This window comes from Molothrus ater, chromosome 14, assembly GCF_012460135.2.
Source record: "Molothrus ater isolate BHLD 08-10-18 breed brown headed cowbird chromosome 14, BPBGC_Mater_1.1, whole genome shotgun sequence".
Taxonomy (NCBI): domain Eukaryota; kingdom Metazoa; phylum Chordata; class Aves; order Passeriformes; family Icteridae; genus Molothrus; species Molothrus ater.
Window position 1 is genome coordinate 13251771 of NC_050491.2, and position 13672 is coordinate 13265442.

The window sequence follows — 13672 nt, forward strand, 5'->3', positions numbered from 1 at the left end:
TGTGTTTGTGCACATGAAATGCCACCCAAGTGTCCGTCCCTGCTCTCCAGAGCCCTCTGCAGCTCCAAAGTGCTGCTGGCTGCAGCCACCTCCGCTCGGGGCGTGGCAGGGCTGGCATCACAGAGACTCTGCCCATCAGCCAGGATGGGAGCCAAGGCTTCTGCTGGGAATACCTGGGCATTCTGGGGAAAGCAGGAAATGACAGCTGGGTGGGAGGGTGCCAGGGCTTTGTGTAGGAAGCTGGAAAGGAATGAGAATGGTTAATGGTGCAAACTCTACGTGCATTGCCAAAAATGAACTCATGTCTGTAAATATTACACTGTGCACAGCAAGATTAGAACAGGAAAATACCAGTTGTTAGGGTTCCTGTTGCCATCTGAATTATGCAAACAATTTGCTGCAGTTTATAGATGAGCTGGGGCAGAATAACACTGGGTTTTTCCTCGCCAAAGTGTTTCAGTGCATCAGTATTTTAGCATGTCCCAGCCTCAATCTGCTGCACCAGTGGATCCATGCTGAGCTCTTTTGGAATTCCATGCTGTCAAGAGTGGCCTTTTCCAGGCCATGTTGGAAACTTGGAGATGTCAGGATGCTGGTGAGATGCTGAGCTTGTGGTTGTGCTGCCTGGGTAGCTAAGATGGGTGTGAAGGCTCAGGGGCTCACCAAGGCCAGTGCTGAGGCTGGAGACTGCATGTGTGGCTGAGGAGCTCCTGGGAAGCAGAGATGATCCTGGCCGTAGCAGGGCTGCTCTTCAGAGGCCAGACACCACCACCATGGGCTCCCTGGAAGGAATGATAAACATTGGCTCTTCCCAGTGGCTGTCAGGGAGGTTCAGTGACTTTCCCACGGCTGTGCAGTGCGTCAGTGGGAGGCAGGATTAGCAGCTGGGCCTCCCTGGCCCCCAGCCCTGAGCGTCCCCAGCAGTTGCATAACCCAGGGTGAGTGCAGGGCTTGGGGGCTGCTGCAGCCTGGGGGTCCCCACAGGAGTGACCCCGAGCCACAGCTCCCTCTCCTCCTGATGTGATTTGGGTGGAAACAGGTCAGCTGGAGCCATGGAGCTGGGATCTTCCTGAGAGCTTTGGGGACACCTGAGTCCAGAGGACAGAGGCATGAGCCAGTGCCTCTAAAGCCATGCTAGATGCTAGAGAAGCCCCATATCATCACACCCATCTTTCTAAGTGCTGCTCTTCAGGGATTTGCTCCCTGTGAGCAGTTAATGCTGTGAGCTTCCTTAAGGAAAAAGCTGGGGAAGGACCAGGAATGGCAGTTTTACTGGCAGTGAAACTTCAGCATGACCTCCATGTTGAGAGCAAATCCAACCCACCCGTGAATCTATGTGCTGGTATTTCTGTGGGCAGTCAGCTGAGTCCTCTGGGGTACAGCCACATCCTTCCTGGGCCAGAAGACAGCCCTTTGCTGGCTCTTGGGGCTGCAGCCCCTCTGGCCCCCAGAGTGCTGTGATCACCTCTTCCCTTCAGCCATGGCAGAGCAGCGTTCGTGTTGAGTCTGGAATTTAGCTCAGGACTGCTACGAGACACAATCTCACTCTAAAGCCAAGGCCAAATAGTACCAGCATGGGGTCAAGTTCATGAGTTCATTCTGCCTTTGGGACTAATTTGGGTGCTGAGTAGCTGGGCAGGTATTTGACTGTTGCCTGCAGAGACCTAGAGTTCTCAGGATCCTATTCTTCTCCCTCAGATCACCTAAAATGGTAAGAATTTCCAAGGGGGATTAAGGTTGAGATCTCTGGGGAGGGGAGTGGACATCTGGTAGGAGTCCTGTCCATATTAATAGCCTCCATTTAAATATATGTTATCAAATGGGGCAGCTCCTTATCAGCCTGTGAACTCCATTACCTGAGGGGCTGCTGGTGACTTTGGGCTGCTGACCATGGCTTTCCACAGGCACACAGGTAAAGTGGCTGTGCTGCCAGGTGTTGGGGGAGCACACCTGGTGAATGGGGAGGAAGGTTTTGCCAAAAGGCTCCTGTGCCAGAGAAATAACTTAGAATGCAGACTGAAATCTCAGCAATCTGCAGCTGTAACTCCTGATGGCAAATGGGCTGATAACCGTGGGAGACTGGTGCTGGAGCACAGGGCTGGTGCTGGCCTTGTTTGTTTTGTAAAATGCATTGGATTTTAAATGTTTTTGTATCTGCTGCTGTGGGAAGGCTGGGGCTCAGCTGATATTTGATCAAGATGTGGTGAAAATGGGGAACAATGCTCCTCCTTGCTGCAAGTTTATTGCAGTGAGCAGAGAAACCCAGGGCAGAGGGGAGACCAGAGTGTAAACCCAGATGGTTTACTCTGCTCTGGTGAGAAGTTTGTGGTTAGTCCCTCTTCTCTGTTTATCTTTTAATTCAGATGGGCTGACCCTTACCAGTGATAGGAAAATGTTAATTTTTCCATTAACACTGACAGGAATCTTGAGATCATATTTTACATGTCAGGATGGGTGTCTTCCCATCCTGACTCATTCCTCTAGCCCTGCAGCTGAAGACAATCAGAAGCTCTTTGGGAATTTTGAATGCCTATCTCCCTCTTAGCAGCTGTTTTTGTGCATATCCAGGGTGCATTCACAGCCCCACAGCACAGAGGCAGTGCCATTGTGTCTCTTGGTGAGACACAGCCCCGAGGGTGGATGTGCTGGGGACAGGGTGGGCGCAGCTCCTGTGGGCACCAAACTCAGCTGCTGCACACCAGGAGCCAGGGGTGCTCCTGAGACTTGGGCACAGAGAGCCTCCTCAAAGCTGGGCAGAAGAGGCACAGTTTGCTGCTCAGCTCCCTGCTCACCTTCCCAGGCTGCGGCACACACCTGAGGCTGCTTGCACAGCACGTAACTGCTCAGGATTTGCTGGTGGGATGCACATACATGTTATGCAGGGCATCACTGCGAGTAAAATCTGACTTCTGTGGTATCATTTGATGTAAGAAGATGTTTAACTTCACCCCACAAGACTGAGCAATGCTTGTAGCATCCTTCCATTACACTCCCAGCTATGTAATTTTTTCTTTCTCATCTTCCTCAGGGGACGTCCCCTGGAGCAAGAACTCATCCCAGATTTGATGCTGTGCTGTGATATAAAATGCTGCAGGGTGTTCTGAGCAGATGATGTGGTTGGACTGTTCTGCCAAAGAGTCACAGCACAGTGTCTGATCCTGCAGACCACTGGGAACCCCAGGGCAGCTGTGGGGGTATCACAGTGCCTGCTCAGGGTGAGGCTGGGTCCTCCAGAGCAGGAGGAAATCTCATTTTGGCACCTGGGTGTAAGAAGAGCATCCAGCTGCTGAGGTGGGGCAGACCAGTGCTTAGCTGGGAACACAACAGGGGAGTCTCAAAGGGCAAAACTTAATGCAGCCACAGAGTTAGTTACTGACCAGGATTTGTTTTGTTTTGAAAGGTTTGGGCTTTGTTGCTTAAACTCTGCCTGAAGTGCTCAGCCTTACTTGAGGCAGTGGTGCCTCATTAGCCTTCACTGAATGCCAAAGCAATCCCTGGGGAAAGTGTTTGCAGGGCTGGGCCAGTGATTTTTAATAAATGGCATGTCCCTGCTTCCCTGGGGAACTGTGAGGATTTAGTAATGACTGGGATGTGCTCACACATGGTGGCAATAGGACCGTAGGGAATGTTTTTGGCAAGTGCCTGAGGAACTTGGAGCTGTTCTTGCTCTAAATAAAGAAGCTTTCCTTTTATCAACAGATTAATTTTTGAATTATAGAGTATGAGACTCGCACGTGCCCCAGCCTGGCAGTGGGAGAGCACAGCTCTGGTATTTTCAACCATCCCAGCAAAAAGGACCTACAAGAGATTTCTTTTCTTTCTTTTCTTGGGTTTTGCAAATGTTTTTTGCCCAGGGCATCGTGCCAGTGCAGTCCTGAGTGTCACTTTGCATTTGGGATTAACAGGACCCTTCTTTTAAGGGTTCCCCAGGTATTTATAGCAAAGCATGCGACCTTGCATAGAGGAATGCTGAGAATAGTAACTCAGGTGACAGAGCAGGGCTGCCAGCACTGATCTGAAACAGGCAGGTGTAGCCAGTGCCTGGCAGAGTGGGGCTGTGTACTCAGTCTGCTGAGAAAAAACAAAACTAATGTAGAATCAAAAAGCTCTTTTTCTTCCATATGCAACTGTGTGTAGGGCAGAGGGTTAACAACTTCAGACTCATCTTCTTTCTTAAGTGGCAGAATAATCTGTGAAGTGTAAGTACACATCTCTCTGGTTGTGTATAGAGACTACACTTCAAGTTCTTCCTTGGTGGTTTATCACATTTAAACATATTCCCCAGAGACATTAACACATAGCCTGTGCTAAGTGCTTTGCTTATCAGCTGTGCTTCAGCTTCCTTCCCTGAGTGCTTTGGTTCCATTTATTGTGCAAACCACTGTGATGCTGCTTTGGGTTTTTGGCTGAACTGGGATGAACCAGCCCAGGGTGGTGCAGGAGCCCAGCAGGAGGCAGGGGTTGTGTGGGTGCAGCAGTTTTTGTGGGGTGGCACTGCTTAGGTCTGTATCCTTTCCATCCCAAAGCTGGCCATGCTGCAGGGTGCAGAGGTGGCCCTGACCCTCAGGCAGCCCTGTGTCTGCTTGGTGTTGGTGGCCCTTGGGGCCCAAGTGTTTGAGGTCTCTGAAGGATGGAAGGTGCGGCTGTCCAAGGGCTGTTTTTCTGGAGTAGAAGATGCTTTCAGGGGACAAGTGGCAAACTGGCACCTCTGTGGTCAGGTAAATGTTAGGGTTGTATTCCAGTGGGTCTTTGTGCCAAATACCCTGATATCTGAGAAGGCCACTGGCCTGGCCTTCTGCCCTCCAGCTGTAGCCAAATCCATCAGGGAGCTACATTTAGAGACCACCCTGCCAGGGCTGGTGGGACTGGGATCCCTTGCTTAGAGTGAGATTCATTTCTGGAAGTATGGCTGCATTTTTCTCCATCTTATTGAGGGTCCTCTAGACTATTTAAGGATGGGCACATTCTGCATTTTCCCCTCCCCCCAGCTGCCTGTGCTTGCTGTTTTCACCTGCTTCTCTCCAGCAGAACAATCTTCTGCACATGCCTGGGAAGGGGAATAGTTCCAGCCTGTCCATGCTCTTCCTCTGCTTTCTAAATCCCATTTTATTGCCTCAGTGTCAGACTGCCATGGGGTTTGGATCAGTGCATGTCCTCAGGGTATGAGATTCTCCTGGGGCTGAAAAAGAGACCAGGCTGTCACCTCAGAGATGCTATAGTCTGGTGTAAAGGTACAGCCACAGAAACTTGTGCTCAAGTGACTTCCCAGCAAAAGCATCTGCATGTACCACTCTCATTTTCAGCACAGCAGTGTGAAAAGAAGCACAGAGGTTCAGTGCTCTGGGTTTTAGTGGTGGTTTGGTGAGTGCTCTCCCTGGTTTTGGGCTGCTGTAGCACTGTTGTACCCCTGTGTGGATTCCTACCCTGTGCTTAGCATCTGCTGCATGGGAAGGGATGATGAGGGCACTGAATAAAGACCCAAGGAAGTGATGATTTTTCCATATACCCAGTGTACCCCGAGTTTCATAACTTGCCTGCTTTCCAGATGGTAAAGACAGGCCAGAGTTAATATACTTGGAAGCTCTGGAAAGTTGTGCTGTGGGGACCTGGTGCAGCTGGAGGGTGAGCAGGTAATTTAGGAGATAAACAACTCCAAACCCATGACCTGCTGCCAAGCAGGCTTTTGAAATACATTTATTTTTATACAGAGCACAAGAAATATCTGCTCTGTTTACCTTCCATGAGAGGGGACAGGGCTGCTGAGGGGACCATCTGTAGGACACCAAATGAACCTGAGCTCTGAAGTGTCCACAGATGTTTGCTCCATTTGGGGAAAATAATCCGGTGGTCCCAGCACAGCTGCTAGTGGCCTGGAGCTTCACTTTGCCACACACTGGTGGCTTCCAGGGCTCTTGTGTACCCTACCCTGGGTGGGCTGGTCCTGCTTCTGTGGCTGCTGTGGGCCCTGGACATGGCACAGGTGAGCAGAGCCCAGCAGCAGCCAGCACATTTGCAGGGGCAATGGGACCCTGCATCCTCACTGCAGGCAAGGGGACAGAGGTGCCTCTCCTGGCTCCAGATCAGGAATTCAGGGATGATAGTGCTGAGGGCAGGAAGCCTCTGGAAAAGCTGGAAGCAAATTCATGCTCCTGCCTGTGCACAAGAGGGGCTTTCTGCTGTGTGAGATGGCATAAGGCAGGCAGAAGCTGCTGGCACAGCCCAGTCTGGGGGCTCCAGCCTGGTGTTAATTTGCCTGTGGAGCTGCAGAGCTGCTGTGATAAATGTGTCTCACATTAGCAGGTGATGTGTTACATGGGAACACGGGGTTGTGCTGCTCCCTGAGCCATGCTTTCAAGATTATGTGTTCTGGGCTGAAAGCAACCCTAAACCTGAGATCAGGGACATTTCAATACCATTTGCCCTGGGCTCTGCAACTGTATTTCTTCCAAATAAAACCCACCTGCTTGCTAGAGCTCTGCAGAGCTGGTGGTGGCTCACATAGTTTCCATGTTTCCCAGCTGTTTATCTGTTTCATTTGCTTGAACAGGTACCTCAAAGTCCTTGGTGTGCTTGTCAGCAGGACATGACATCCCCTGGCCTTGCCAAGGGATTATTTCCAGACCTTGATCCCTCCACAAAGTACAATTCCTACCAGTTCAGTCTCCAGCCTGCCTCTGTCAGTTTTAGGGGTAGGAATAGGGTGTGAACAGAGCCTCCATCTTGCTGCAGCCTCCCTATGTGAAACTTTTCTTTATGGCTCTCTGTCCTGCTCTCTGAAATAGCAATCCTTCAGCTTAACATACATCTATGTTATTGAGAGGGTGACAAAGAGGAGATAGTGTGAAGACCCTTGGATTTCAAAGCCTACAAGGTAACAGTGTGAGTCCCACTCTTCCTGGGCCCAGATGAGGCAGATGCTGTGCTGTGATGACAAAGTGTTCATGTACAGGCTCCTATGGCTTTGTACCCTGCAGGGCTGGGCTGGTCCTGGTGTGCTGCAGGGCTCTGGTGAGGCTGGGCCCTGTAGCTGATGGTACATCTGGAATTACTGGGGTGGGCAAGTGTCCATGAAAATCCTGTGAGCCTTAGGCCATAACAGGGCAGACCAAGAGCATCCTGCAGCCAAGGGTGAGCCCAACAGGGTCCCACTGACCCTGCCTTGTTGTGAGGGCACAGCCAGGAGTGACACACCTTCTCTGCACCCCAGAACCCCTACAGCTTTGGTGTATAAAGGCAGATTGTGCTGGGCTGGGAGCAGCACGGCTGCAATGAGCACTGTGGTACCCCTGAACTCTGTAAGGAACAGGCTCCAGGGTAGCCCCAGGGCTGGGTGGGGTGGTCCAAGGTGAGGCCACGTGATGGAGGCAGCAGCAATTTGTAGGGCCTGACTCTGTCCTTTCCCTCCCTTCCTCTGTCAGGAAGAGAGAACATTTCCTCTTGGCAGTCCCTGCTGCCAGACCACAGCCACATTTCCCATCGGGTTGGTGATGATGTAGAAGGTTCAAGGCTGTGTCCCTGTGTGTTGGCTGTGCAGGGAAATGGGCTCTGCAGTGCTGGGGCACCAGGGGCAGGGGCAGGGATGGAGCTGCCTCTGTGGGACTCCATGGGCTTCTGTAACTCTTGAATTCTCTCCCTGGAAGGCCAGGCTGGAATCAGCTTTAAGCAACCTGATGTAGTGGCTGGCACCCCTGTCCTTAGCAGGGGGTTTGGAACAACATGATCTTTAAGGTTCCTTCAAACCGAAACCAGTCCAGGATTCTCTAAATCCTGACAGAGCCCTTGGATCCTCTTGCAAGAGTGTTGGTGGCTTCTGCTGAGGAAGGGTGCATGGAAAGGAGGGAGCCATTAGCAGGAGACTGGGAGTGCAGGAAGGGACAGGTGTCTGGGGAGAAAGTGTGAGCCAAAGTGGAAAATCCTCCAGTCATGATTCCGCACACCCCCCGACAGCTCCCTGGCCGTGGTGGAACATCAGACCTTGGCAGAGCCTTGATGGTGTGAACTGAAAAATATCTCTCCATGGAGGCAGATTTTTTTCTTGTTTTTTTTTTTTTTTTTTTATATTTTTCTTTTTTTTTTCCCTTATGGTTTTATATGTGAAAGCCTGGTGAAAAGAGGCAGCTGGAAGCTGAACAACTATCCAGGACAAAAGGCCTTGGAGGGCTGCAGCTGGCTGTGGGTTCAGGCCGAAAACATGGGAACAGTCACACTGTGCTCATGTTTGTGGGTGATTTCTACACACAAGTGATGTAGTGCCTCAGCCAGGACCTCACTGAGGCGTGCAGTAATGAACTAAGGGACTCCCAGGGAGTGATCAGGTGTCATTACCCTTGCTTGATGTGCAGTGTGTAAATAAACCAGCCTAGCGTCCTTCCACTTAACAAGGGGATGGCGAAAAGTCTGGTTTGGGATTCTGCTCTCCTCGATTGGAGCTCCTTTACCTATCAAGGAGCCACCACATGCTCATTCCTGAGCCATGTTCCTCCTAGTGATCTTCACAGCCCCAGGAGGCTGGAGCAGCTGCCAGGGCCTCGATGCTGTCCCTTCATGGCTGTGCTCTGGTAGGGCCTGGCAGCTACACCGTGGGCACCATGTCGGAGCGCTTCAGTCAGGGCCTCAGGGCTGTCCCCTCAGAGCTGTCCCCTCATGGCTGTGCTCTTGCAGGGCCTGGCAGCTACACCGTGGGCACCATGTCGGAGCGCTTTGACTGCCACTACTGCCGGGACCCCCTGCAGGGCAAGAAGTATGTGCAGAAGGAGGGGCGGCACTGCTGCGTCAAGTGCTTCGACAAGTTCTGCGCCAACACCTGCATCGAGTGCAAGAAACCCATCGGGGCCGACTCCAAGGTCAGTGCTGAGCTCCTCGGTGGGTGAGGAGGAGAGGCAGAGGCTGGTCACTCTCCTGTTTGCTCTGCTCAGGCTCTGAGCAGCTCTTTGGAGTCCTCTGGCTGCCAGCCGTGTGCTCATCGGGCAAAGAGCGGCACTGGGGTGTATTCATGGTGGGCCGCTTGGGCACAGGATCTTATTCCACCATCTAGATCCAGCCACATGGCCTGCTGCAAATGCTGAATTGCCCTGCAGAGAGAGCTGCAGGGAGCTGGCCTGCATAGGGTCTGCAAAACTCATCTGCTGGGCAAAGCACTGAGGTCTGATTTTTGTCAGTTTGTTAGATGCTTATTGCTTCATGATGGAAATCAAGAGTTCTTTCTGTATATATATTTTGAGAGCAGTTGGATGGCAAGATGGTTCTGCTGGGTATTTTTCCTTATGTTAATTTATAATACTATCTCTGATGTTCAGACACTCTAACACCAGGCAGGACATGAAGAAACACAAACTGCAGGACCAGCAAATATCTGCAAACCTGGTGGTTGAAATTATTTTGATCTCCATAAAAACCGGAAATCGGTTTGTTGCTTATCTATAGAAATATATTACTGAAGTCATTAGCATATACCTTCAGGGCCAGACTAATGTTTATGGCAATAATAATGTACACCTGAACTAGAGGGAATGTAAGAACCCGAGAACTTGCAGAACCTCAAATCTCCAATCTGTTGGTTTGAAGCACGTTCTGCCCCCCTGGAAGCCCAAAGTGAATGTGATTGTGTCAGTGAGTTTGGTTAAATGTCCTGCCCTTAAGTGCTTGAAGAGAAACTGTATCCCTACCCACTGAATCAGACAAACTTAGGAACAACAAATCCATCCTTCACTGCCCAGACTGGTGAGACAGGAGCTTGGCTTTAGGGCTGCTCAGGGGGAGAGAAAAGCTTCTCACTCCATCCATCCCTCCCTCCCTCCCTTTCTGTTCATTGCAGGAGCTGCATTTCAAGAACCGCTACTGGCACGACAGCTGCTTCCGCTGCTTCAAGTGCTACACGTCCCTGGTCAACGAGCCCTTCATGCTGAGGGAGAACAACAAGGTCTGGTGCAGCAACTGCACTGCTGCTGAGGATGCACCCAGGTGTAAGGGCTGCTTCAAGCCCATTATTGCAGGTATTGTGCCAGTGATGGGTCTGAGGGCCATGTTCTGCTCCAGGGCATAACCAGGGGGGTTTATCAGGCTGTGGAGGCTGCAGTTAGGGGTTTGGGCATCACAGTGGAAGGCTGGAGCACCTCAGAATAGTAAATTTTGACTGCTGCTCTCACCTGTCCATTTTATTCAAGTGTTGAAAGGCTGCTTTGCAGTTAACCCTCATGTGGATAATTAACTCTCATGTCTTAAACTATTTCTACCAAAAGCTTTGCTCAGTAAATCAAGGTCCTAAAAGGCTCAGGCAGCTGATAACTATTTTAAGAAAATCTAGCAAGCCCTGGCTAGAATCAGATAGAGAAATTACCAGCTCATCCCTAGTCTGCATTCCTGGAATCATGGGAATAGCTATGGACAGGTCCTGCCACAGATGTAACACTGCACAGGGAGAAGGGTTTGCCACAGGCCTGAAATCTCACAGGACAACTTATTTTTATCTGTTGTAGGAGACCAAAACGTTGAGTACAAGAAGATGGTGTGGCACAAGGACTGCTTCACCTGCAGCCAGTGCAAGCAAGTGATTGGATCTGGGAGCTTCTTCCCCAAGGGTGATGACTTCTACTGTGTCTCCTGCCATGAGCACAAGTTTGCCAAGACCTGTGCTAAGTGCAAGAATGTAAGTGAGTCCTTCCCCTCCGCAGAGGCAGGTGCCAGAACCAGCCCTCATGTGCCTTTTGGGAGCTGGGAGGGTGAACCAGTGGGCAAACCATGGTTCACCTGGTTTACCGTTGGTACATTGGTTCACCTGGTTTACAATGCTGATGTTCTTCCTCTGAGATACCAGTGCCAGCAGCTGGTGCAATGGTGGCAGAGCTGACGGTTCCTGTGCATTACAGCATCTGGGCAGGGGTGGTTGGGTTAGCTGATGGCAACACTGCAGAAACCAAGTGATACCAGTCTGGCACTTGCCTTGGGGTAGTTTAAACTCTGCAGTGGTACTGAATATTCAAGAAGTGAAACAGTAGCTGTTTTACAACTTCTGCAATTGATTAGTGTGGAATTTCAGTTACTGCAGGTAAAAGAAAGTATTATGACAGTGCCAGGTATGTGGGATTTCAGGTTAGAGGGACTCAACTGCACTGTTCAATTAAATTTTGATGCAAACTTTGCAAAGATCCTCTCCACGACAAAGCTTTCCTACCCAACACCCCCTGCCTGTGTCACCTCTCTTGTCCCCTGCTGATTCTTAACCACACCTCTGCTCCTCCTCTCCCAGCCCATCACTTCTGGAGGCCTCACTTACCAGGAGCAGCCTTGGCATTCCGAGTGTTTCATTTGCTCCAACTGCAAGAAGCAACTGGGAGGGAAGCGCTTCACAGCTGTGGAGGATCAGTTTTACTGTGTTGAGTGCTACAAGGAGTGTGTTGCCAAGAAGTGTGCTGGATGCAAGAATCCTATTACAGGTATGTTGGATTAAATGCAGCTCCAGGGCAGTGGGTGCTGAAGGTCAGGACAGTGATCCCCCAAAGACAGGGAGCCCAGGGATGGGTAACATCAGAAGCAGGTCTGGTAACCCAAGCACAATCCCAGCATTTTACATGTGATCTGCCTCTTGAGCCACGTGCTTGTGCTGGATGGAGGCTGAGCTGGTAACTGAGCTCTGCAGCCTCTGCATGTCTCAAATTTACCTCCTTCAAAACTCCCCCAACCAGAACTATTCCCACCCATATCTTAGACTGGGACCCCCCCAAGTCTAAAACGAGTGGTGTTTTATTGTCCCAAAGGGACATTTGTAGCCCTTCTGATGTATTTTACACTTAAAACTCACTGGATGACAGAGCTCGGCTCTGAAATGTGGGCACTGTCCTGCCAGTCCCAGGAGGCTCACATTCCATCCTGCATTTTAGAGCACAGATCTGAGCCCTCAAGGGTTTATCCCAACCTGTCCTTGCTCCACATCTCTCCTTGACTGCTGGAGAAAGGAGCCAAGGGAAAAAGCTTATTGCAGAAACAAGCCATGCAAGCCTTATGCTTATGTTTCTTCTTCAAGAAACATCAGAAGATGCAACCAAACCATGGCTCAGCTGCCACTTGGATGTTTCAGGCAGCCCCCGTGGCCTGCACGCCTGGGGCAGCTCTGGGGGGGCAGCACCAGGCAGGGCTGGTTGGAGGGACAGCCCAGCCAAGGCAGCGCTACTATCGCCGTCCTATAATTGTGTTCTCTCCTAGCAGGATTTGGAAGAGGAACCAGTGTGGTTAACTATGAAGATGAGTCCTGGCACGATTACTGTTTCAAATGCACAAAGTGTGCCCGTGGGCTGGCCAACAAGCGCTTTGTTTGCCATAATGGAAAAATTTATTGTGCTGAGTGTCCCAAACGACTGTAAATGAGCAGATGTAAGATGGATTTTAAAGCCCTGCTTTCCCAAACAGCCCTGGTAAAAGAGCAGGTTTTTGCATGTTGAGAGTTTTAACTTTTTCCATTTTAGTGTAAGAACTAAATTAGCCTCAATATACTGGGTTTGACTTTTGAAGATCGTGCAGTACAAAAGCATGTAGCCTTGCAAAAATCTAACCCTGTTTCCAAGTAACTCCTAGTATAAAGGCTTGAAATGCTGTTAGATTTAGAGATCCACACACTGCATCATCTGTGTGTGGCTTAAACTAAAACAAATCTAGTTTTAAACTTATCTGGTATATGATTAAGCTTGGCACTTAACTGAAGTGGGTTTGACAAGGCATGCACCTCCAACAAAGAGACGCAAAGATTGCATGTGGGATCAGAGGGATCCATTATTATGCTTCTACAAGTACAGATACACAACAAACACTGCACCATTAATAAGTAATAAATACCTTAGCTTACTCTACAACACCACATTGCAGCACATGTAAGGAATGGCTTCATCTTACAGATAACAATGTTTTGGCAGTGACATTTAGCTTAGTTAAGTTTCCATAAACTTGTTTTAGTCTTGATTTCCGTGTGGTTTGCCTGCAAGTTTTCCTCATCAGCTTTTTTTATATTATTGTTTAAACAAGGCTGTCTATGTATAATTATTAATCCATTAACAAGTAGTAAATCTTTCACCTACAACATGCACATGCATTTACAAGTGCATTAAAAATAGCTCATACAAGGCTAGCTCTCCTATCATGTCAGTGTATGTTTAGTGACTGAATAAAAGTGAGACTAGTGCCTGCTTGGAATCCATAGTCTGGAAATTTTTTTTCATTTTGACATCTTATATGATTGACATGTCTTAGGGCTAAGCTACTGAAACCAAGTCTACTACATTGATACTGGCAAAGTAAGAGTCAGCTGTGCTGTCATTGCACCCTTAAGTATCTGAGGACTAAAGCAACAATTTCCATAAACTAATTATTTTTTTTTAATATATAACTGACACTGGACCATCTGCCAGAAACAGCCTGTGTGAAAAAGCCCTTTGGAGAGCATATGTACAGCCACCATTCATGCACAGATCCACCACGCTTCAGCAACCTGAATGCTGGTTTAAGGAAGTTTTTTTCCACAGTAGTGAAATACTTTATCAACTGGATCTGCTCCAGCCATTCCCTTTCAACAACTGATAAAGAACCCTTGCAAGAAAATGAAAGGCAGCATCTTGCTGGTCACTGCTCCACTGCTGGACTCACCCTCACAACACAGAGATGCTGCTGCTGCTGCAGGGGAAAGGCA

General features: G+C 49.6%; 1 protein-coding gene across 2 annotated transcripts in view; it reads left to right on the forward strand.

Moving 5' to 3' along the window:
* Window positions 1-13179, forward strand: part of FHL1 (four and a half LIM domains 1) — a 29146-nt gene extending 15967 nt beyond the window's left edge. The window contains exons 2-6 of one of the 2 annotated variants that reach the window (XM_036401930.2): window positions 8662-8843; window positions 9815-9992; window positions 10476-10645; window positions 11246-11432; window positions 12199-13179. In XM_036401930.2, coding sequence (XP_036257823.1) covers window positions 8688-8843; window positions 9815-9992; window positions 10476-10645; window positions 11246-11432; window positions 12199-12356 — 849 coding nt within the window. In that variant the 5' untranslated portion in view covers window positions 8662-8687 and the 3' untranslated portion in view covers window positions 12357-13179. The remainder of the gene's footprint in view (window positions 1-8661; window positions 8844-9814; window positions 9993-10475; window positions 10646-11245; window positions 11433-12198) is intronic. The other variant, XM_036401932.2, reaches the window with a different exon arrangement.
* The last annotated feature ends 493 nt before the right edge of the window (window positions 13180-13672 follow it).